Source organism: Scyliorhinus canicula, chromosome 10 (genome assembly GCF_902713615.1).
Source record: "Scyliorhinus canicula chromosome 10, sScyCan1.1, whole genome shotgun sequence".
In the NCBI taxonomy this organism is placed as follows: Eukaryota; Metazoa; Chordata; class Chondrichthyes; order Carcharhiniformes; family Scyliorhinidae; genus Scyliorhinus; species Scyliorhinus canicula.
Window position 1 is genome coordinate 62,851,052 of NC_052155.1, and position 25,412 is coordinate 62,876,463.

General features: G+C 46.2%; 1 protein-coding gene across 6 annotated transcripts in view; it reads left to right on the plus strand.

Moving 5' to 3' along the window:
- The window catches only part of gra (granulito), a 325,500-nt gene that overhangs the window by 99,310 nt on the left and 200,778 nt on the right, over positions 1 to 25,412 (plus strand). For all 6 annotated transcript variants that reach the window (XM_038809070.1, XM_038809071.1, XM_038809074.1 and 3 more), the window contains one exon: positions 10,194 to 10,267. In XM_038809070.1, the coding sequence (XP_038664998.1) occupies positions 10,194 to 10,267 (74 nt within the window). The remainder of the gene's footprint in view (positions 1 to 10,193; positions 10,268 to 25,412) is intronic.

Below are 25,412 nucleotides of genomic sequence, written 5' to 3' on the forward strand. Positions count from 1 at the left end.
TGCCATGATTAGTTTGTCCACCTTTGTTAAGAAGGTCTTTGAGGATAAAGATCGGGAGGGAACTGAACAGGATGAGGAACATGGGCTGTACTTCATTGTGATCGTCTGAACCTTCCCTGCCAGAGAGAGCGGGAGCGCGTCCCACCTACAAAGGTCTCTTTTTACCTCTTCAACTCGACTTGGTAGATTTTCTTCCCCCATCCTGTCTCCCTTCTGGATGCCTCTCCACCCATTCGCCGATCTGAGAGTGATGGCCAGTGGCTCAATTGTTAGGGAAAAAGCAGCGGGGATAAAAGGCATCCCTGTCTCTGTGCAGGCGCAAGTCTTCAGAGCTGGTGGCTTTTGTCCGTACACTCACCAAAGGATCTATGTACAATAGTTTCATCCACGAGGTGAACCCTTGCACAAACTGTTTCAGGACCTCCATGAGGTACCTCCATTCGACTCTGTCGAAGGCATCCAGGGAGAATATCACTTCTGGTGTCTCCTCCCCAGTTTGGGTCATGATCACATTCAGCAGACTCCTGATGTTCGCCATCCCCTGCGACTATACATAGATGGTACAGCAGTGACCCTGGGGGTACACAAGTATAAGCTCCAGCTCCTGAAAGGGACGAGCTATGATACAACTGACATGAGGAGGCAGTACAACTCGCAGAGGGTGATGAATTTGTGGAACTCGCTGCTCCATAGTGGGGTGGAGTGGAATCATTTGTGGGATTCAAGAGGGAGATAGATATATTTCAGATCAAAAATGGGTGAAAGGGATATGGGCATCGCTGACTGGGTCATTCGTTGCCTGCCCTCGACAAAGCCCATCTGGTCCTCCATGATTACCTCTTGCAAGTAACTCTCCAGTCACTTCGCCACGGCCTTCGCCAGAACTTTGGCATCAATGTTTAGGAGTGAGATGGGTCACTATGGCCCCCACTCTGTTGGGTGTTTGTCCTTTTGTTTTTTTAGGGAACAGTGATATTGAGGCCTGTGCCAGCGTGGATGGCAGGGTCCCTCTTTATAGCGAGCCGTTTAACAACTCCCACAGGTGCGGGCCAGTGCTGTCGTGAATTGGCCCTGGTGCCTTCCCCGAGTGCATGGAGTTGACACTCTCCACGACTGGTGCGCTGCTTTCCCGATAGAGAGCAGGTCAAACTCCATTTGTAATTTCTTTCCTCTTCCCCAGTAGTTGCACAGTCGGGGTAGTGGTCCACCTCCAATATGTAATCAACCAACTGTTGCCTAACCGCCCTCTGCTTCCTGTCCCTGAGTGCCCTATATGCAATTATTTCCCCCTTTATCACTGTCTTTAGTGCCTCCTAGAATGTGGAGGATTAAACCTCCCCATTCCAGTTGCAGAATACATATTCATCAATGGCTTGTGACATTTTTTCACAGAATGCCTTGTCGACAAGGAGGACTGTGTTCAGCTTCCATGGGTGCATTGGGTCATGCCCATCTCCAACCTCACACCAAGTAATGTGGAGTGTGGTCGGAGATAACCACCCTTGGAAGCACTGATTTTCCCACTACAAAGAAATTAATTCATGTGTAGACTTTGTGGACTGGGAAGAAGAAAGAGAACTCCCTCTCCCTCAGGTGCGTGAACCTCCATGGGTCCACTCCCCCCATCTATTCCATTAGGTGCTCAGTTCTCGCCATGGCTGATTGTTTCCCTGTTTTGGGGCTAGATTTGTCCATCCGTGGGGCCTCTGCACAGTTGAAGTCTTCCCCCCATGATGAGTCAGTGGGAGTCGAAGTCAGGGATTTCTGTCATGGTCTTATTGATAAAGTCTGCTTCATCCCTGTTTGGTGCATATATATTCACAAGTACTACAGGTGCCTCTTCCATTACCATTACATACTGCCCCCTCGGTCTGTCAGTGTCCTTGTTATGGTAAATATCGCCTCTTACAACATGGCCACACACCCGTAGCCCTCGTCCCATAGAACGTTTGGTGCATCTGTTCCAACCAACTCTTTCTTACCCTCAATCGGTCCTTCTACCTCAGTTGTGTCACTTGGAGAAAGACCATGTCGACTCTCGGGCTGTTCAGGTGGGCAAAGACCTTTTCACCAGGCCTTTAAGTCCCCTGAAGTTCCAGATGACTGTCCTGATGATGGGGGGGGAGGGGGGGTGTGGTTTCTGGCACCCCCACCCCCTCCAGTGGAGTCAGCCATACTCACCAGGTGGATGTGCCCCTGCAGACCCCCCCCCCCCCCCAACCTAGTGTCGTGTGTCCCCTACTTCGTGGGGCTCCCTTCCTTTTAGGAGCTGCGCCGCAGGCCTCCCATCTCTCTTACGTCCGTGTGCCAGTATGTCGCCAGCATGGTGGCGCATCCCCCATCCCCCTCCACCATCCCCCATCCTGGGAGCGATATCTCCCCCATTCTGTTCTTCACCACCACCCCCCCACTCCCCCATCTTCTCATCTTGGTGCCCCTTTGCCTTCTACCCTGCCCCAAGACACACCCATGTTAGTAAATGAAGGAACATTATCATCATTAATGGATCATATGTGTTACTAACTGTTGCTGTTTTCCCAGCCCCAACTTGCAGCTAAACTGTTTTGTCTCTCCCAGTGTGGTGAAATAGCATTACCTATTTTTGTATGTTACCCAAAGTCTTGCTGGGTACAGCATCCCGAACCATACCTTGTCCCTGAATTGAATTGTATTTTTTAAAATTCGGTATCACTTGTTAGGCCAGCATTTATTGCCCATCCCTAGTTGCCCTTCAGAAGGTGGTGGTGAGTTGCCTTCTTGAACCGCTGCAGTCCTTGAGGTGTAGGTACAGTCACTGTGCTATTAGGGGGGAGTCCCAGAATGTGTCTTGAGAGATAGGATTAACTGTCACATAACAACAAGGTTGTTAAGAGGCATCTGAATGGATACATGAATAGGGAGGAAATAGAGGAATATGGACCGAGTAAGGACAGAAGATTTTTTTTGGTTGAGATCATGATTGGCACAGGCTTGGAGGGCCAAAGGGCCTGTTCCTGTGCTGTACTTTTTTTTGTTCTTCTTTGTTATTTATAAAAAGGCATGGACTATCCAGGGATAGTCAGCATGGATTTGTTAAAGGTCTTGCTTCACAAATTTGATTAAATTCTTTGAGGAAGTGACAAGAAGGGTTGATGAAGGTAATGCAGTGGATGTCGTGTACATGGATTTTAGCAAGGCATTTGACAAAGTCCCACTTGGTAGATTGGTCAAGAAAGTAAAAGCCCATGGGATATGGACAATGTGGCAAACTGGATAAAAAGTTGACTTAGTAACAGGAAACAAAGGGTAATGGTCAATGGCTGGCCTTGCAATTGGAAAGTTGTTTCAAGTGGTGTTCCACAGGGCTCTGTGTTGGGACCCTTACTATTTGCATTATATATTAATGATTTGGACGTGAACGTGGAGAGCATGATTGAGAAATTTACAGATGGCACAAAGATTGGTCGAGTGGTGAACAATGTAAAGGGCAGCTATAATCTCCAAAACGATAAGAGGTGGACTGGTGTAGTAGGCGACAAAGTGGCAGATGGAATTCAACACCGAGAAGTGTGAGGTCATGTATTTAGGGAGGTCAAACAGTCATGGGGAGTACACAATAAATTGGAATATACTAAGAGGTGTAGATGAAGTGAGAGATCTTGGCTTACAAGTACAAGCACCTTCCAAACCCACGACTACTACCATCTAGAAGGACAAGAGCAGCAGATGCCTGGGAACCCTACCACCTTGATGTTCCCTCCTAGTCATTCACCATCCTGACTTGGAATTATATAACCGTCCCTTCTCTATCGCTGGGGCAAAATCCTGGAACTCCCTCTCACAGCACTGTGGGTGTACCTACACCTCAAGGACTGCAGTTGTTTAAGAAGGCAACACGCCACCACCTTCTGAAGGGCAACTCGGGATGGGAAATAAATGCTGGCCTAGCCAGCGACGCCCAAATCGCGTAAATAATTTTTTAAAAACACCGTTCCCTAAAGCCAGCAGTTCAAATAGACAAGGTTGTTGAGAAAGCGTATGGAATGTTCTCCTTTAATGGCAGAGGTAGAGAATATAAAAGTAAAGATATAATGTTGGAATTATACAAAACACTGGTGAGGCTACAACTGGAATATGGTGTGCAGTTCTGGTCATTACGTTACAGGAAGGATGTTATTGCTCTGGAGAGAGTGCAGAGAAGGTTTACAAGAATATTATCAAGGCTAGAAAAATGTAGCTACGAGGAGAGATTGGGTAATTTGGGGTTATTTTCATTGGAACAAAGAAGGCTGAGGGGTGACTTAATTGAGGTATGCAAAATTAAGAGGGGAAGAGATATGATGGACAGGATAATATTATTTCCCTTGGTGGGGAATTCTAGAAGCAGGGGTCATAGATTCAAGATAAGTGGCAGAAGGTGTAGAGAGGATGTGAATCTGGAATTTGCGCCGCGTTGGTGGTGGAGGCAGAGACCGTAAACTAATTTAGAAAGTACTGGATCTGCACCTTAAGTGCTCAAAGCTACAGGACTTGGACTGGGTGCAGGAAGGTGGGATTAGAAAGGGCACCTGTGTGCCCTTGGGCTGGCATGGACCAGATGGGCTGAATGGCGTCCTTCTGTGCTGTAACTTTCCTATGATTCTAAGATGTTCATCACCACTTTCTCGATCAATAAATGCTGGCCAGTCAGCGATGCTGAATTAAAATAATTTTTAAAAACTCAATTTGTGGCTCTCTAGGGTGTTCAGACAAATATTATAGATGTATTTAAGGGAAGCTGTGCAAGCATTTGAGGGAGTAGGGGATAGAATGTTACATTGACAGAGCTAGATTGGGGAAGGATGGGAGGAGACTCGAGTGGATTTTCCGGGTAACTTCATTGCAGTGTTAATGTGAGCCTACTTGTGACACTAATACAGATTATAAAAGTTGAACATAAATGGCGGCATGGCCTGGTTGGGCTGACTGGCCTGTTCCTGTGCTGCATACTATATGTTAGCTTTGCAATTCTGAGTTCGAAATCTACTGTAAGTGTATAAATTAAATGATCTGCATTTCAGCATAAAGTTGCTGTTATAAAAGACTTCAGAGCGCAAACTCTGGTTTATTTATGTAACAATTTTTGCAACTTGAAATGTTTAAAACATAAATCACCACATCAATGTATCTATAGATATCCCCTATTTAAATGTGTGTTGTTTTTGTTATTTGCAGCAAGAAAGAGGCCGTTTGGCCTACTGTGACCACATTGGCTCCAAAAAAGAGCTACCCAGCTGGTCCTATTCTCCAGCCCCATCTCCGTAGCCCTCTAAATGAATCCCTTTCAGAGATGTATCCAGCTCTCTTTTGAAACCTCCTCTGGAATCCACCTCCACCACTCTCCCAGGCAGCACATTCCAAATCCCAACAACTCTGAGTAAACAACTTGCTCCCCTGCTGACATTCTTCAAATTATGACCCCTATGTCACTGACATACCAACTAGTGGAAACAGAATATCGTTTTTTACCCTGTAAAATTGTTCAAAATTTTGAACACCTTAATAAGGTCATCTCTTTCACCTTCTTTGCTCCAAGGAGAACAAGCCCAATTTCTCCAATCTTTCCTTGTATCCAAAATTCCTCATTCCTGGTATCATTCTAGTAAATCTCCTCTGCATTCTCTAGGGCTTTAATATCCTTCCTTAAATAAGGTGCCCAGAACTGAACACAGTACTTCAAATGTGGTCTGACCAATTTGAAGCGGTGTAGCATCACTTCCTAGCTTTTATGCTCTACGCCTCTATTTATAAACCCAAACCCAAACCTATATAAGCCTTTTTAACTATTTCAACTTGCCTTGTCACCTTCAGAGAATTATATACTTGAACCCCAAGGTCCCTTTGCTCCTGTACTCCCCTCAAAGTTGTACCATTAAGCCTGTTTTATCTCCCATGTTTCTTCTACCAAAATGCATTACCTCATATTTCGCTGCATTGAAAACATCTGCCAAGTGTCTGCCCATTTGACCAACTTATCATGTGCCTCTGAGGTCACTCAACATCATCCTCACAACTTTTCTCCATGGGGCAGCACGGTAGCATTGTGGATAGCACAATCGCTTCACAGCTCCAGGGTCCCAGGTTCGATTCCGGCTTGGGCCACTGTCTGTGCGGAGTCTGCACATCCTCCCCGTGTGTGCGTGGGTTTCCTCCGGGTGCTCCGGTTTCCTCCCACAGTCCAAAGATGTGCAGGTTAGGTGGATTGGCCATGATAAATTGCCCTTAGTGTCCAAAATTGCCCTTAGTGTTGGGTGGGGTTACTGGGTTATGGGGATAGGGTGGAGTTGTTGACCTTGGGTAGGGTGCTCTTTCCAAGAGCCGGTGCAGACTCGATGGGCTGAATGGCCTCCTGCACTGTAAATTCTATGATTCTATAGCTTAGTACCATAAATTAGAGATTTTGCCCTCAACAGCCACCTCTAAATAATTTATATAAATAAGAGAAAGCAAGGTTCCCAACACTGAGCCCTGGGGAACACCACTTTCAACTTGTCTCCAGTCTGGGAAATATAGAGAAATCTATATCTATCCTCTGTTTCCTATCTCATAGCCAACATCTAATCCATGTTGCCAGGGACCCAACAATCCCAAACCCTTTTAATTTGCTAACCGACCTGCCATGTCGCACCGTATCAAATGCTTTCTGAAAGTCCAAATATGCAACATTCACGGCACTATCCTCATCCACTGCCTGTGTCACCTCGTCAAAGAACTCAATTAAATGTATCAGACATGACCTGCCCTTGATAAAGCCATGTTGACTATCTAGTATTAACTTATTTTTCTCTTAAGTGTGTATTTATCTCATCCCGTATTATGCCCTCCATCAGTTTTCCCACTGTTGATAAGCTAACAGGTCTATAGTTTCCTGAGTTATCCTTTGCCTCTTTCTTAAACAATGGCATCACATTACAATCCTCCGGGTCTAATCCTGTGTTCAGAGGGGCCTGGAAAATGTCTGTCAATGACTCTGCAATATGCTGCCTTACCCCTCACAGCAATCTGGATGCACTCCACCCGGGCCCGACGATTTCTCTACCTGGAGTGCTGCCAGCCTTTTTAGCACTTCTTTTTTCTATCAATATACTGCTCAGTTGCTCAACACCCACATTTTCATCTGGGCCATTGCCACCAACTTTTAATTTGGTAAAAACAGAAGCAAATTACTCATTTAGTACCTTACTTTCATACCCTCTGCTTCAGTGAACAGCTTACCCCATGCGAACGCGAAAATCGCACTGGACAAAATATTCACCACCGTAAATAGCCTTGAATTGAAAATCCCGAGGCCTTTTTCATTGTAGCTGGGGACTTCAATCAGGCCAAGCTCAAGAGCGTACTACTAAGTTACCACCAACACGTCACCTACTCCACCAGAGGCCCAAACGCCCTGGACCACTGCTACACAAATATCAAACATGCCTACCGCTCTATCGCCCGCCCACACTTTGGCAAATCTGACCACAAGGCTGTGCTCTGGCTCCTGGCTTATAAGCAAAAACTGAAGTGGGAGAATCTGTCAAAGAAAGTCGTGCATTGTTGGTTTGAGGAATCGGATGATCTCCTACGGGACTGCTTAGAGTCAGTGAACTGGTCAGTATTTTAAAAACTTTGCGACCAGCCTGAACGAGTACGCCACTACAGTAACTGACTTCATTAGTAAGTGTTTAGAAGACTGTGTGCCAAAGAAGCAAATCCATGTGTTTCCCAACTGGAAACCCTGGATGAACAGGGATATCCACTGCTTGCTGAAGTCTAGGTCTGAGACGTTCAAGTCAGGCGACCCTGACCTCTACAAGAAAGCCAGATATGACCTAACAAAATCCATCAAATATGCCAAAAGACAGAACCGGACCAAGCTCTAGTCCCAGCCTAGCCACACGGATAACCGCCATCTATGGCAAGGTCTGCAAGACATAATGGGTGCCAAGATGAAGGCATGTAAAATCGTCGGCTCCAACGCACCCCTCCCTGATGAGCTCAACGCATTCTATGCCCGCTTTGAGCAAGAGGTCAGCGAGAGCGAGCCCACCACCCCAGAAGCCGCGGATTAACCTGTATCTGAGATCACCATTGCAGATGTCAGAGCAGCCTTCTCGAAGGTCAAGCCACTGACCCGGATGGGGTACCCGGACGAGCACTCCGGTCTTGCGTGGATCAGCTGGCAGGGGTATTCGCAGACATCTTCGACTTCTCTTTACAACAATCTGTGGTCCCTATCTGCTCCAAGAAGACGACCATCATCCCTGTACCAAAAAAAGACAAGCAGCATGCCTTAATGACTATCGTCCAGTGGCTCTGACATCCATCATCATTATGTGCTTTGAAAGGTTAGTCATGGCATGAATCAACTCCAGCCTCCCGGATTGACTTGATTCACTACAGTTCGCCTACCGCTGCAACAGGTCCACAGCAGACACCATCTCCATGGCCCTGCACCCTACCCTGGAACACCTAGATGACAAAGACATCTATGTCAGACTCCTATTTATCCACCACAGCTCAGCCTTCAACACCATCATTCCTACAAAACTCATCTCCAAACTCCGTGGCCTTGGCCTCGGCTCCTCCCTCTGCGACTGGATCCTGAACTTTCTAACCCACAGACCACAATCAGTAAGGATCGGCAAAAGCACCACCTCCACAATCATCCTCAACACTGATGTCCCACAAGGCTGTGTCCTCAGCCCTCTACTATACTCTTTATACACCTATGACTGTGTCGCCAAATTCCCCACCAACTCGATTTTCAAATTTGCTAATGACACCACCGTAGTGGGTCGGATTTCAAACAATGATAAGACAGCGTACAGGAATGAGATAGAGAATCTGGTGAACTGGTACGACGACAATAATCTCTCCCTCAATGTCAACAAAATGAAGGAGATTGTCATCGACTTCAGGAAGTGCAGTGAAGTACATGCCCCTGTCTACATCAATGGGAATGAAAGAGTCGAGAGCTTCAAGTTTTTAGGTGTACAGATCACCAACAGCCTGTCCTGGTCCCCCCCATTCCGACACTATAGTTAAGAAAGCCCACCAATTACTACTTTCTCAGAAGACTAAGGAAATTTGGCATGTCATCTACGACCCTTACCAACTTCTACAGATGCACCATAGAAAGCATTCTTTCTGGTTGTATCACAGCTTGGTATGGAGCCTGCTCTACCCAAGAAACTGCAAACCAGCCTCCCATCCATTGACGCTATCTATAATTACTGCTGCCTCAGAAAGGCAGCCAGCATAATTAAGGACCCCATGCACCCCGGGCATACTCTCTTCCGTCAGGAAAAAGATACCAAAGTTTGAGGTCACGTACCAACTGACTCTAGAACAGCTTCTTCCCTACTGCCATCAGATTTTTTGAATGGACCTCCCTCGTATTAAGTTGATCTTTTCTCTACACCTTGCTATAACTGTAACATTATATTTTGCAGTTTCTCCTTCCTTCCCTATGTACGGTATGCATTGTTTGTACAGCATGCAAGAAACAATACTTTTCACTGTATGCTAATACATATGACAATAATAAATTAAATCAAATCAAACCCTGCTTGTCCCTCATGCATTCCCACTCTAAACTTCACTGATATTTTACCATTAATATGTTTGCTTCTGTTTTAATGCAGTTTGTATATTAAGGACTTGCCCAAAAATTGCTGCTGGTCTTGACCTCTATGTTCATTTTATTGCGGTTACTGCGCATACACCAAGAACTACATGCCCATGCCCAGACTGTTATTTTAAAACCATGTTCCTGCCACCTTGCTTTCCACCCCAATGCAAATCCTCTTCCTCCCTTCAACTCACTGTCTATCCTTATGTCTCTGCTCCCTCTTGTTTGCTGCTTTCTGCTTGCTTCCCCTATCCCAACTCCCATTGAAACCAATGAAAGTTTTTGAAAATCCTCTGCTGACTGATCAGATTGCTTGCACAATTAGATATGTATACTTTCAGATATGCAGATGTTAATTTTTTGATGCTACTCACATGAATGCTGAAACGGTTGGTTGGAGCTGAATCTGGTAAAAATTTAGATGTTCAATTTAGGGATTGCCAGTTCTTCAACAATTGCATTTCCCAACTGATATTTTGCATGGAAATGAGAAAACTCATAAAAGTGTAGAGAATTGTGCATCAATAATCTTTTATTTTTAAATTTATCTTTCCACTAGATTCTGCTGTATGTATTGATTACCTACCACCGGTTTTACATCAAAATGAAGTTACATGGAGTGAAGAGAACTGGGTATGATCAATTCCATTTATAAGATGCTTTTCTATGATCCCATTTCTTGCCCAAATGAGTTAATTTCTGTTGAATATTTCAGAAATGAGGGAAATTGTATATGGTCATTGAGTGGTAATATTTTAGTTTCGCTGGTGGATGGAAAGTCTTGTAGTTTTCAACAAATGAACTGAGTAAAGTCACCCTAATGTCTATCCAGCTACTTATTTGTCAACTACACTTCCATTTCCACATTTGGTCTTGCCCCATTAAAATCATTACTGTCTCTCACCCTGGCCATTCCTTCTTGTACAGGCTTCATCTCTGCTCATACAAGTAAAAGTAGCAGTCTTTAAAGGATATAGCAGACAACTGGTTCACCATTCACTGCCACCTCTAGCTCAACAACATAAAACACTATTGGACAGGTGTGGGAAAGAACAAAAGGTGGGGGGGGGGGGCAGGAGAGATTAAATAACAAAAGATTTCATGGTAATGGAGCGGCACGGTGGTACAGTGGTTGGCACTGCTGACCCATAGCGCCAGGGACCCAGGTTCGATTCCGACCTGAGGTTTCTGCTTGTGTGGAGTTTGCACATTCTCCCAGCTCCTGTGTGGGTTTCCTCAGGGTGCTTCAGTTTCCTCCCACAGTCCAAAGATGTGCAGGCTAGATGGATTGGCCATGCTAAATTGCCCCTAAGTGCCCAAAGGTTGGGTGGGGTTGCAGAGATGAGATGAGGGAATCATGGCTAGGTAGGGTGGTCTTTCGAAGGGTCGGTGCAGACTAGATGGCGCGAATGGCCTTCTCCTTGTCGGGATTCACTGATTCTATGAATGCATAAAGAAACAAAGATGTGTCGAGATGGGATGTGGATGTGGACGCATCTTTTGTCTCTTTACTTTACCCGTTACCACCAAACCTTTTGTCATTTAATCTCTCCTGTTCTTCACGCTATTATAGAACTTCCTTTTTGTTCTTGTGCCCCCTCCCTTTCACGTGTTCAAAATTTACATATTTTCTCAGTGCGAATGAAAGGTAACCATAACCTAAAGCATTAATTCTTCCTCTCCACAGATGCTGCTTGATCTGCTGAGTATTTCCATCATTTTCTGTTTTTATTTCAGATTTCCAGCATATGGAGTATTTGTAACACATTATTGGGTCCTGTTCTCATCTGCTAAAACTACTCACTATTTCAGGTTGTCCCATAATGTATAGGTAACTTCTGGTCTATTTTCTTTACTGAAAACAATACTCTTAAACCCCTTTCCACTGTCTTCTCTCCCCTCACTTCCAATTATAAGTTGAAGGAACTCATGGACTTCTTTGGATGGTCTAAATCTTGGTGGCAATTAGCTGCCTCTTCACTTTACTCACACCAGCCCACCAAGCCAAATTTTCTTTCATACCCCAGCCATAGCCCTGAACTCTCCTCTTTCTCTAATTTCCCTATCTCCCTTCATGCCTTCTCCACACTCACCTTGCCCATGAGACCCAACATTTTCTCCTAATCCTACTTCCACTGAACTAAACTTTGCATTATGGTTCCTTGTTAATGGATGTTGTTAAGGGATCACTCTTTCCAGGTACAATGCTCCTCTCCTTTAAATCTGCCATTATCACTCTCCTCAATAAAAACAACCTTAATCCCATCATAATCACTTGCTGAGTGAAAAAGGTTTCTCCTTGTATCTCCATTGCTTCTTTTGCTGATTTACTTAAATCTGTCCCCTTGTCTTTCCACCAAAGCATGCAGCTTTTCTCCATCTACTCTCTCCATTCCCCTCATGATTTTGAATGCCTCTATCAAATCTCCTCTCAATTTTCTTCATGGAAACAGTCCCAACTGTTTCGATCGATCTATGTAATTGCATTTTCTTATCCCTGGAAATATTCTCATTAGGGGCTGGTTTAGCACACTGGGTTAAATCGCTGGCTTTTAAAGTAGAAGGCAGGCCAGCAGCATGGTTCAATTCCCGTACCAGCTTCCCCGAACAGGCGCGGGAATGTGGTGACTAGGGGCTTTTCACAGTAACTTCATTGAAGCCTACTCGTGGCAATAAGTGATTTTCATTTTCATGACATTTTCGATCTTTTCTGCATGCTCTGTGTAAAATCTAGTGCCCAGAACGAGACACAGTACTCCTATTGTGTTTAGACAAGATTGACTCAATCTTTTACTCCACGCCCTTTTGAATAAATACTAGGCTGATGTATGCTTCAACCACTCCCCAACCAGTCTTTCCACCTTCAGTTACTTATACATATATACACCCAGGTCCCTCAACTTTTGAAATCCCTTTAGAATTGAATCCGGTATTTTCTCTTTACACTCTCAAGTTCTTCCTACCAAAATTAATCAATTAAAAATTTAAAAAAAAAAATTAATATATATCAAGAAAAACAAGCATCCCAGCACAGACCCCTGCATGGGAAATCCAGTACAAATGTTCCCCCAGTCCAAAAACCATCTAATAGCCACTATTCTGTTTCCTGTCAGTTAACCAATTTATTAACCATGTTTCTCCTGTCTCTCTTATTCCATAAGCTATAAATTTAATCACACGTCTATTGTTTGGAACTATACCTCATGTACAGAATATCAACAGCATTACCCTACTCAATCCTCTCTTCTACCTCTTCAAGCAACTTTAGTAAGTTAGTTGAACATAATTTGGGTTTCACAAATCTAAGTTGGCTTTCCTTAATAAGCCACATTTGCCTAGTGGCTATGAATTATGTCCTGAATTATTATTTTTTGGAGCTTCCCCACCAATGAAGTTAAATGGACTGACCTGAAGTTGCTGTGCTTATCTTTGCACTTTTTTGAACAACTGTTTAATATTTGCAATTCTTCAGTTCTCTGGCAATGCCACTGAATCTAAGGAAGACTGGAAAATTGAGTGCCTTGTTATATTACGTGATTGTAATATGTCGTTACTCTTTGCTTTACTCCCAGAATGGTCTAATGGTTGGATTTTAATTAAACTACCAATCTTCAATTTAAAGAATATTATATTTAATGAATTTTGAATATAAATACTAATGAGTTTGCACATTCTACAGAACTATAACTGATGATAAAGTAAATTAGAAGAAGTATTAACTATGTTTAACTATACGCGCCAACTAAGCGATAGTTCTCTAACACTCTGCTGTCTAGTCACTCCTGGTTCAAAGAGAGGGAGGATCTTCCAGGTTCAGTTTATATTCCTGAATCTTGTACTGCCATATAGTGGTTGTCTAATACTATGATGCAGTTGTTAACCCTTTACATACCAGCAGATATACAGATCACTACAATTTTTCCTCTCACTTCCTTCGATATCCTTGGATGCACCTCATCTGATCCTAGTGCCTTATCAACTTTTAAGTAGAACTTGTCTATCTCATTCCTCTTCCTTATCAATTGTAAATCCTTCTAGTGTCTAATTATCTCCCCTTGTACAAAGCCTGGAAACATCATCTTCCATGGTAAAGACATGCAAAATATTCATTTAATACCTCACCTATACCTCCTACCTCCATGCATAAATCCCCTTTATTGCCCTTAATTGGCCCCGCTCCTCCTTTTACCATCCTCTTACTATTTATATGCCTACTGAGGACTTTTGAATTCTCTTTTATGTGAGCGAATCAGTCATGATCTAATTGAATGGTGGAGCAGACTCGATGGACCAAATAACCTACTTCTGCTCCTCTGTCTTATGGTCAGTCATTCTCTTTTTTTCATACTCTCACTTTGCTTGTATGCTTTTTCATGTCTCCTCTGAACTGTACTTGAACTCTATGTTTAAAAGCAGCTTATTGTTCTGTTACTGTTTTACCCCGCCAACCTTTGATCCCAATTTAACTGGTCCATATTTATTCTTAGCCTGTTGAAGTTCGATTTCCAGCAAGTAATTATTCTTACTCTGGAATGGTTTTCGTGCTTTGGCATAACCAACCTGAACATTATGACAGATCCACTGGCGCACCTTGGGCTGGATTCTCCAGTTGCCGACGGCGAAATCGTGTTCGGCGAACGGCCGGAGAATCTGAGTTCCCAACCAAATCGGGGGCGGTGCTGCTTTTGCGATGCTCTGCCCCCTCCAAAGCGGCGTACTCGGAGAGTATGCCGTGCCACATATCGACGGCCTCTGGGCAGTGCCTGAGGCCTGCCCCCCCGATGCTCCGCCCCCGACCGGCATAGTTCCCAACGGTGTGGGACGCATGTGGTCTCGCCCGTCGGGAATTTGGCATGGCTCTGCGGACTCAGTCCAGCGCTGCCATAGTTGAGGGAAGGCCAATCTGCGGGCGGTGGGGGACATTATTCGGGGCTGGGAGCACTGTAGGGGGGAGGTGGTCTTGGGTGCGTGAGCCAGCCGAAGGGGGGAGACTATTTTGCGGGCAGGTCTGCGAGTGGCCTCCGCCATGTAGCACGGCGCAGCCGCTGCAGGCCCCCGCCGTGTGCATGCGTGGCCATGGACACGGCAATTCTCTGTGGCATATTGGCAGCTAGAGCCGGGTGCTCTATGCTGCCGTCCTGCTCGATCCCAGCAAAACGGGGAATCGGTGGCCGTTTTGCGCCATTTTTCCTGGGGTAAAACACCACCGGTCCCACGTCAGCATGGGGACATTGCCCCAGAATCGGAGAATCCAGCCCCTCATTCCCTTGAACCAGGTTTAGCAGTGCCTCCTTTCTCTGATTGGACTTGAAACATTCTGCTGTAAAAAATGATCCTGAACGCACTCCTTCACACCCAGTTTATATTTGGTTTACTAGTTCCCCATTATAACTATTCTATAACTCTTTCACTCTCTGTAATTTCCTTGCAAATTTGTACCTCCACATTTTCCCACTAGTTGGTGACCTATAGATTACATTAAGTGATTACATTTTTTTTAGTCTTGCCAAATAGACTCTGTGCTTGACTCCTCTGGGACGTCCTCTCTCTCTATCACTGCAGTGTTATCCTTAATTGACATCATCACCGCTCCTTTTCTTTTCCGACATTTTTTTCTGAATACTTTGTATCGAGGCATATTTAATACCTGGTAATGCCATTCCTTGAACCAGGCCCCTGTTATAGGCACATCATCACATTTCCTTATGGCAACCTGCACTTGTAATTCACCAATCCTATTTTCTACACTATGTGCATTCGAATACATGCACAATAACCCTGATTTAGACTTCATTATTGTAGACGAGTGGTCCTGTGATGATGCGGCTACAAAAAGGGTCACGCGATGGGAGCGCGGGAGTTCTCCTCAGAATGTGGACAGAGCACAAGCAAGGTGTAGCTGCTCAGCTAGTGCATAAAGCACTGTTTTCTACAAGTCATTGTTGTCAGTGTTTGAGAACCCACCACTTCTACATGGTGTTGGGAGTTGGCAGTATGGCACAAGGACTTTATCATGTCAACCTGCTCGTCTTCGATGAAAGCATTGCAGAAAGTTGAGAAAAGGTTGAGGAGTGGCGTGTTTACTGTGGGTTTCATTATTTGATAAATCAAAAAACCTTACTAAACTTATCGAGCCCTGAGACGGTTGAGAACTTTGAGTCATTTGTTTTCCAAATGGAGGGGGAGAAAGAGGACTCTGAGATAATTCTAAAAATGTTTAGGAACATTTGTCTTTCGGTAAAAATTAATTCAACAAACCAAAGAGACAATGAATCAATACAATCTTGTATGGATACCTTGAAAATCTTTGAGGAGCAATGAGCATTTGGCACCCTTACAGATGGCTTAGTTGGGAATCAACTGCGGGGTCCACAACGACCTTGTCCATAAGCAGCATCTGCAAGAGAATGATTTAATAACACAAACATCCATTAGCATCTGCATGTTAAATGAACAGCCAGAAAAATGCAGCAAAGGTGTTAGAAGTTTTTGTGATACAGGGCACACTTTGCCCCAACTATGGTGACCATCACTCTCAGAACAGCATGTTTTGGGAATGGTGAATGCTGCAATAAATGTAGCAAGTGGAATCATTTTGCAAAAATGCTGCAGATCAAAACCGCAGCAGCCTTCCTCTGCCAGCAACCACGATGTAGCCGGTGAGCCCTCCAAGGGTCGGAACATCAACAAGGTGAGCAAACTGGTGCTCAGCCAAAGCAGTGAAACCACTGAGCCACCAACAACATTCTTGTGAGAGTGTGTACACCATCACAGAAAAGGGGGAGGTCTTCAACACCCTGAACATGATTTGCAGCAACTAAAGATAAAGACTGACACTTTTAACGTATTGCCAGCTGAAATGTACGGGCACTAGATCCATATGCAGCATCGGACCCCAGTATTTGGGTGAATCTTATGGTTCAAGGTGGACAAATCATCTGCACACACTGAAGGTGTGGCCACTCTCCACTGCACACAGGGCAGTTTTAAGTTTTATGCAGTTGACCAGAACTTAAGGCCACTGCTCAGTTTTTGGGACAGCATTACACTGGAACTTGTTCAACTTGGTGCAGAAGTACTTGCTTTACAACACCAGGCCCAGAAATGAGTGAGTACAAGGACTTTGTCAACTGTGATGTCATTGCTAAGTAGTATACCACATGAGACAAGATGACCCCGATATCAACAGTTTGTGCTCCAAGAAAAGTACCAAGAGCTATGAAGCATAAACCAGTCAATGAGCTGCATTGGATGACAACACTAAGTGTTGCAACTCCTGTAGACGAGACCACATAATAGGTTTCAGCAGGTGGATGCAGTAAAGAAAGATGGCGTAGTCAGGATATGCATTGTCCCAGTGCACTAGAACAATACACTGCTCAGACCTCATAACCCAATGAAGACAGTGTGATACAGTAGTCCCCCGTTATACCGCGCTCCGCAATACCGCGGTTCGCGATATACGGCGGGGGGGCTTATGGACCCCAACTGTCAGCTTCTCTCTCCGGATCAAAGTGAGCCGGCCGCTGAAATTGACACTGCCGGCTGAAATTGACACTGCTGGCTGCTCCTCTCTCACTGAGATTGACACTGCCGGCTGAAATTGACACTGCCGGCTGCTCCTCTCTCACTGAGATTCAGTGAGAGAGGAGCAGCTCACACAGTGTCCGGAAGTGGATAGTGCAGAGCTACAGCTGGTACCTCCATAGTGGTTGAGGTAGGGTGGGGGTGGGGGGGAGGTAGGGTGGGGGGTGAGGGGGAGGTAGGGTGGGGGTGAGGGGGAGGTAGGGTGGGGGTGGGGGGGAGGTAGGGTGGGGGTGGGGGGGAGGGGGTGGGGGTGGCGGTGTGGAGAAAGCCACTTGTTCCCAAACCACCAAGTTGACAGCCCTGACACCCAAAACTGAATCCCAGCCTTGCCTTTGAAACTGACATGCAGCACAGGGTGCAAGCGCGTGCGGCAGATGGGGTGCAGACAGCAAGACCTTGTAAGTTCCTGGTAGGTTTCTGTGAGTTGTTTTAATTAGATCCACGATGGGGGTTTTAAATTTATTAAAAAATCTATGCATGCGCTTCCCATTGTGAGTCTACGGGGGTCTGACCTCTCCCCCCGCCCCCCGTAGACTCACAATGGGAAGCGCATGCATAGATTTTTAAATAAATTTAAAACCCCCATCGTGGATATCCGTGGCTCGGATGCAACGCGGGTGGCTGTCTTGGACCCCAACACCTGCGTTATAAAGGGGGACTACTGTAGTAGAGATTCCAAATACAAAGTTTTTCATCATTCTGGATGCGAATTACGTGTTCTGGCAAATCCTGCTAGACGAAGAATCCTTAAAACTTAGCACATTCATTGGGGGAGTTAGAGGGGACGTTTAGGCTCCCCCCGGGGAACATGTTTAGGTACATGCAGGTGAGGGCGTTTGCCAGGCGGCAGGTGGAGGGGTTCCCCTTGCTGTCCCCACGTGGGGTGCGGGACAGGGTGCTCTCGGGGGTGTGGGTTGGAGGTGGGAGGATTTCGGACATATACCGGGTGATGCAGGAGGTAGACGAGGCCTCGGTGGAAGAACTGGAGGGTAAATGGGAAGAGGAGCTGGGTGAGGAGATTGAGGAGGGGACGTGGGCGGATGCCCTGGAGAGAGTGAATTCCTCCTCTTCCTGTGCGAGGCTTAGCCTCATACAGTTCAAGGTGCTGCATTGGGCCCACATGACTGGGACGAGGATGAGTAGGTTTTTTGGGGGCGAAGACAGGTGTGCTAGGTGCTCGGGGGGCCCAGCGAACCACGTCCATATGTTTTGGGCGTGTCCAGCGCTGGGGGAGTTTTGGAAGGGGGTAGCAAGGATGGTGTTGAGGGTGGTGGGATCCAGGGTCAAGCCAGGCTGGGGACTCGCAATTTTTGGGGTTGCAGTGGAGTCGGGAGTGCAGGAGGCGAAAGAGGCCGGTGTTCTGGCCTTTGTGTCCCTAGTAGCCCGGCGGAGGATCTTGTTCCAATGGAAGGATGCGAGGCCCCCAAGCGTGGAGGCCTGGATCAATGATATGGGTGGGGTTCATTAAATTGGAGAAGGTGAAATTTGCCCTGAGGGGATCAGTACAAGGGTTCTTTAGGCGGTGGCAGCCTTTCCTGGACTTCCTGGCGGAACGGTAGGGAAATAGGCCGGCAGCAGCAGCAACCCGGTGGGGGGGGGAGGGCGGGAGACGGGGGGGGGGGGGGGGGGGGGGGGGGGTTTGGTTCGGTGGGAGGGAGAACTGTGTATATGGGTTTATGGGATGTGGTGGGTGTTATCTCTTTCCCTTTTGTTGTTTGGGTGTTCTTTTGTTTTTTTGTTTTGTTTGAAGTTGCTTTTGAAATTGGGTGGGTGTTGTTCTTGTGTTTTTACCGCGGTTGTTTTGTTAATATTGTTGTGATGTTTATATTTTGTAAAAATTTCAATTAAAATTATTTTTAAAAAACGTAGCACATTCATGTATCGGTAGGCAGATATCATTTTCTTTGTATGCCATTTGGGATCTGCCTGCGCAGAGAGGCCTTCTAATGGTGCATTATGCAACTCTTTGCAGGCCATTTCGACAAAATTATTGTCGATAAATTGGTTGAAGGGGGGGGATGTGAGGAGGAGAAACCCCAACCTCTTCCAGCATCACAGTAATCAACAACCTGATGAGTCTAAAAGGCAGCAGAGCCAGTAAATATCTGGAGAGGAAGATTGAGGTGCTAGTGGCGGCAACGAGGATCTGGCCACAACTGAATGGGACAGGTTTGCAGAACATAAGCTGGGATACCCTGCGATAAATGAATGGAGGGACCTCCTATCACAGGAGCTCCAAGTGCTCAAAGATGCCATCAAACTCAAAATGATGGAAATGGTGAAAGCGGCAGTAGCAGAGGCGCTGGTATCCTTCAAGCGGCGTCTAGACACACCGCACCAATGACAGAATTGCCTTACTGGAGACTGAGATGGCAAGATTGCAGGTGATGCAAGGGACGCTGGAGGGGAAAGGTTGAGGACTAAGAGAACCTCCGCATTGTGGGTCTACTGGAAGGTGTAGAGGGCAGCAACCCTATGGAGTACGTGGCACAGATTCTGGGCAAACATGTTGGAGGGGAAAGCTTCCTCAAGCGTCCAAAAGTAGACATAGCCCACAAATCACTCTGGACAAATTTCAAGACTGGGGAGGAGCCACGGGCCATCATCACGAAACTGCACCAGTACCAATACCGGGAAAAGATCCTGAAATGGGCAAGAACACACAGTCCAATAAATCGGTGGGACACTTTATCCAGGTGTACCAGGACATTGGAGCAGACATGACCAAGTGCCATGTGGAATTTAACAAAGCCAAGGTGGCCCTTTACAAGACCAACGTGCGGTTTGGGATGCTATACCCCGCCAAACTCTGGATGACTTTCCAGAAAGGAATATTATTTCACTGCACTGGCAGAAGCAGACGGATTTCTGCACAAGCATGGGCAGGGAAGGCACCTGCACTAGCAGTGAACCAGATCTGTAGTCTCATCAGTTTAAAAAACAAAGGAGAGATAATTAGCGTGGGATTGATTTGATTTGACAATGAGTCTCAGAAAAGAGGGGGGGGGTGAGCATTCGGACGCAGGAGGGGGTGAAAGCAGTAGGACTCAGTAGGGGATGTAGCGGAGGAGAGGCGGGGAAAGGAACGGGGTGTGCACACAAGCCCAGGGGGTTATTTGAGGGGTTGGGGGGAGGGATAGAAGTCTTGCTGGGCTCTGGCAACCGAGCCACTGCCGATCGCCCTTGGAACGGCGAAGGGGTAGGGAGGTATCCAAAGGGGGGGGGGGTCAGAGAGCACAAAGTCTCACTCTACGCAGATGATCTGCTCCTCTACATCACCAGCATGGAAGGGATAATGAAATGCCTAAAGGAGTTTGGAGCTTTCTCGGGTTACAAGCTTAACCCGAGATCTTCTTTGTGAACCTGTAGAGGGGAGGGACAGAGCTGGGGGATCAAAAGAAATTCCACTATCTGGGGATCCAAATAGCCCACGACTGCACATGGATCAATAAATGGAACCTGACTAGCCTGGTGGAGTTAAAAAAAAATTAATTTGGAGAACCCAATCATTTTTGTTTCCAATGAAGGGCAATTTAGCATGGCCAATCCACCTACCCTGCACTTCTTTGGGTTGTGTGGATTGAAACCCATGCAGACATGGGGAAAATATGCAAACTCCACACGGACAGTGACCCGGGGCCGGGATCGAACCCAGGTCCTCAGCATCGTAGCCAGCAGTGCTAACCACTGCACCATAATGCCACCCTATCTGGTGGAGGAAGTTAAAGGGACCTGCAGAGGTGGGACCCAGTCCCACTCTCTCTCTCGGGGAGAATACAGATGATCAAAATGAACGTACTGCCCAGGTTCCTCTTCCTGTTTAGATCTGTCCTGATCTAGATCCCAAAGGCCTTTTTCTACACAGTCGACAAACTAATCATGGCATTTGCTTGTGTGTCTGTGTGTGTCTGTATGTGTCTGTCTGAACCCAAGGATCCAAAAGAATGTCCTACAGAACAAACGAAATGTGAGAACCCTCCCAACCCTACAGTTCTACCACTGGGTGGCCAACGCAAAAAGAGAGAGAGGTTGGGTGAAGGAACCGGGAGCAGAGTGGGGGAAGATGGAAGAGAGTTCATGCATAGGGATATCCCTCTGAGCCCTAGCCACAACTGCTCTCCCATCCATTTCTCCCCCAACCAAACACTCAGAGCCCAGTGATTGTAGCCATGCTCTGCATGTGGTACCAAATGAGGCAGCACTTTGGCCTGACTGAAATGTCCACCATGGCCCCCATCTGGAACAACCACGGGTTTACTCCAGCAATAATGGACGCCACCTTTTGAAGGTGGCGACAAGACAAGGGGCCACAGACAGTTAGGGGCATGTACAAGGACAATAGAGCAGTGACCTTGGGGGAACTTACAACCCCTCCCCTCCCCGATACCGGACACTCATTAGTGGGAGAACTGCTGGACTCGGGCAACCGAGGGAAAGGCAGCTGTGCGGATCTGTAAAGGTGACTGGAGGAGGTATACTCCCCTGTTGATGAGACAAGGAAAAAACAGGAGGCGGAACTAGGTGTAGAGATAGGGGGAGGACACAAGGCGAACTTCACCTCCATGCACAGAATAGAGCCTAACACAGCTAACGGTGGTGCACAGAGAGCACCTCACCAGAACCCGAATAAGTATGTTCTTTCTGGAGGTGGAGGATAAATGTGAAAGGTGCCAGGGAGGCCTCAGACTTGTCGGGTACTGGATAATCTTTTTTGAGGAGATTTTCAGGGTTGTCGGAGTGAGGATGAGCTATGTCCACTGGTTTTCAAGGTTTCAGATTAGTCAGAACTCTTTATGGGGAGGGGAGCTGACACCCTAGCCTTTGTCTCCCTGATTGCCCACTGGAGAATCCTGCTCGGCTCGATATCGGCAGCACCATCAAAGCAGCAGAAAGGCTGACCGACCTGGTGGAATTTCTCAGGCTGGAGAAAATAAAATTTGGCACCCGGGGTTCAGAAAAGGGCTTCCACAGGATGTAGAAGCCATTCACCAACTTGTTCCAAGATCTGTTCCTAGGGTGAGCAGGTGGGGGGAGACACAAACAAGCCACGGGACAAAGATGACGAGGTGAAGGGTGGTGGGTTGGGGCGGGGGGAGGGAGGGAGGGAAAACGGGAACTGTAAATAAACACCTGTAAATACATGCTCTGGCCATACTGGGGATTGTGACAGAAAAATGCCGGCTAAAGGGGGGCCAGGGCCAAGGCCACAGAGGAAGGGACAAATGAGCAGGGGATTGGTCCAGGCTGAAACCCAAACTAAACTGTAAATAGACACCTGTAAATATGTGCTCTGGCCATACTGGGAATTATAACAGATCTATGCTGACTAAAGGGGAAGGGCCACGGCCAGAGTGGGAGGGAAGACAATTTTCTGCAAATATATGTGCTGATTTCTGTTTGTCTTTTTTGTGTTCTGTTTTTGTGCTGTTTTGTAATATGTAACTTCTGAATTGTGAAATGTAAGATGTGAAACTCATTAAAAACACATCTTCATCTTGTCCTTGACTGAATCAGGACTGAAACAGCCGAAGCTTAACCCTGTGAAATGCAGTTTCAGAATCAACCAGATTCCTTACGTATGCCATTTGCTCACAGCCGATGGTGTAAAACCAGATCTATACAAGGCAGAGGTGGACAAGCACGCATTATAGCATTTCCTTGGTATGACAAATTATCTTTAAGTTCATTCCTTTATGGTGAGGTCACTGGACCTCTTTGTCAGTTCCTCCACCAGGATGGTCAATGGTGCTGGCAAGAGCATCACACAACATTCCTCAACAGTCTCAAACAGGCACTCTCAGTCCCACCATTGCGACAATACTTTGACTTTTAAATACCGTTACTTATATCAGTAGATGCTTCCCAGCACAGACGTGGCGAAGTCTGTATCTGGAATAGCAGACCAATCTGATTAGTAAGTTTGCGGACGACACTGATTAGTAAGTTTGCGGAAGACAGAAAGGTTGGTGGAATTGCGGATAGCGATGAGGACTGTCAGAGGATACAGCAGGATTTAGATCGTTTGGAGACTTGGGCGGCGTGATGACAGATGGAGTTTAATCCGGATAAATGTGAGGTTATGCATTTTGGAAGGTTTAATACAGGTAGAGAATATACAGTGAATGGTAAAACCCTCAAGGGTATTGACAGTCCGAGAGATCTAGGTGTACAGGTCCACAGGTCACTGAAAGGGGCAACACATGTGGAGAAGGTAGTCAAGTAGGCATTCGGCATGCTTGCCTTCATTGGCCGGGGCATTGAGTATAAAAATTATCCAGTCATGTTGCAGCTGTATAGAACCTTAGTTACGCCACACTTGGAGTATGTTCAATTCTGGTTGCCACACTACCAGAAGGATGTGGAGGCTTTGGAGAGGGTGCAGAAGAGATTTACCAGGATGTTGCCTGGTATGGAGAGCATTAGCTATGAGGAGAGGTTGAATAAACTTGGTTTGTTCTCACTGGAACAAAGGAAGTTGAGGGGCGACATGATAGATGTCTACAAAATTACGAGGGGCATAGACAGAGTGGAGTCAGAGACTTTTTTCCAGGGTAGAGGGATCAATTACTAGGGGGCATAGGTTTAAGGTGCGAGGGGCAAGGTTTAGAGGAGATGTACGAGGTAAGTTTTTTTTTACACAGAGGGTAGTGGGTGCCTGGAACTCGCTACCGTAGGAGGTATTGCAAGCAGGGACGATAGTGACGTTTAAGGAGCATCTTGACAAATACATGAATAGGATCGGAATAGAGGGATACGGACCCCGGAAGTGCAGAAGATTTTAGTTTAGACGGGCAGCATGGTCGCGCAGTCTTGGAGGGCCGAAGAACCTGTTCCTGTGCTGGACTTTTCTTTGATCTTTGTTCTTTAATAGCCTTTTCATCATGGGCCATCACTGAAACTGAGCACAGATCAATGTATGGTCCTCCTGCAACTAATCATCAGCCACGTATTTCTATCTTATAAAAGCTTCTTCACACTGCATCACATGACTACAAAACATGATCATACAGCTGCAATGTTGCAATCTCAGGATAGTCTACAAATGTGGTAAGGAGATATACTTAGCTGATGCCCTTCCTACCCACTAGAGACCAGGTAGATCAAAAGGAAGATATAGACATCATGGCAGTAAAAGTGCTGTCCTCTCATAGAATTCAGGAACCACCCACCTGGAAAGGATCTTCATCACATGCAGACAACAGCACAACATCACCATGAGGGGCTGGCCAGTTTCGACAAGGAATCTTGCCCACAAGCTCTGCACATTCTTCGCTATCAGAGATGAACTAACTGTACTGGATGGACTGATACTAGGTGGCCAGCGATTCATCATCCCTAGTTCTCTTCAGAGGTACTACACGCAACAACTTCACCTGGAAAGGGAAGTCCCCAGATGTACACCTTGCAATGTATTCTCGCTGCATCAATCCAAAGAATCGCTGCACTTGAAGAGGTCACAGACTTCCCACTTCATTCACAGCAGCTAACATCTTCAAATGGAATGGTAAACAGTTTTTAATTTTTGTCAATTTGTATCTCAGTGTTAATTTGTATTTGGGTGATTTGAATGTGCTACTTGCCATTTTGGCGAGTCGTATTCACCATCAAGCTTAAGAACCACTTCGTCACACACTGCATCCCTCAGAGAAACATGGCAGATAATACTCGCCAATTTGTCTCCACTGAATTTCAAAACTTTGCACACTCATGGGACTTTGAGCATATAATGAGCAGCTCCCTTCATCCTGAGTCCAACAGCCTAAGCACCTTCTAGACAATTACATTACTATTCTGCACTCCTCAACCTGTAAAATCTGCTATAATAGGGCCTGCCCTCATAAGCACAATGGCAGGCCCAACAGAACCACGATGCCCAAAGCTGAGCTCTACTGAACTTGAAACCAATGTGAATGATGTCCTCATGCAACACCGATTGAGAAGTAAAATGTACTATGATTTAAATGCCCACAGACTCAGCCATTTAACACCTGATCAATCAGTAAGAATCCAGACCGTACACGGCAAGCTCCGCAAGCGAACTGTTACTCGGTAGTCCCAGACCGTGCCGACTACGTATGCAACAGCCATCACCTTCTACAGGTTTTGGAACCAGCAACAACAGATGCCACAGCTGTCCAGTCATTGAGTGTACAACAAAGGCCGACCCCCAACACGAGTGGACCGAACTATT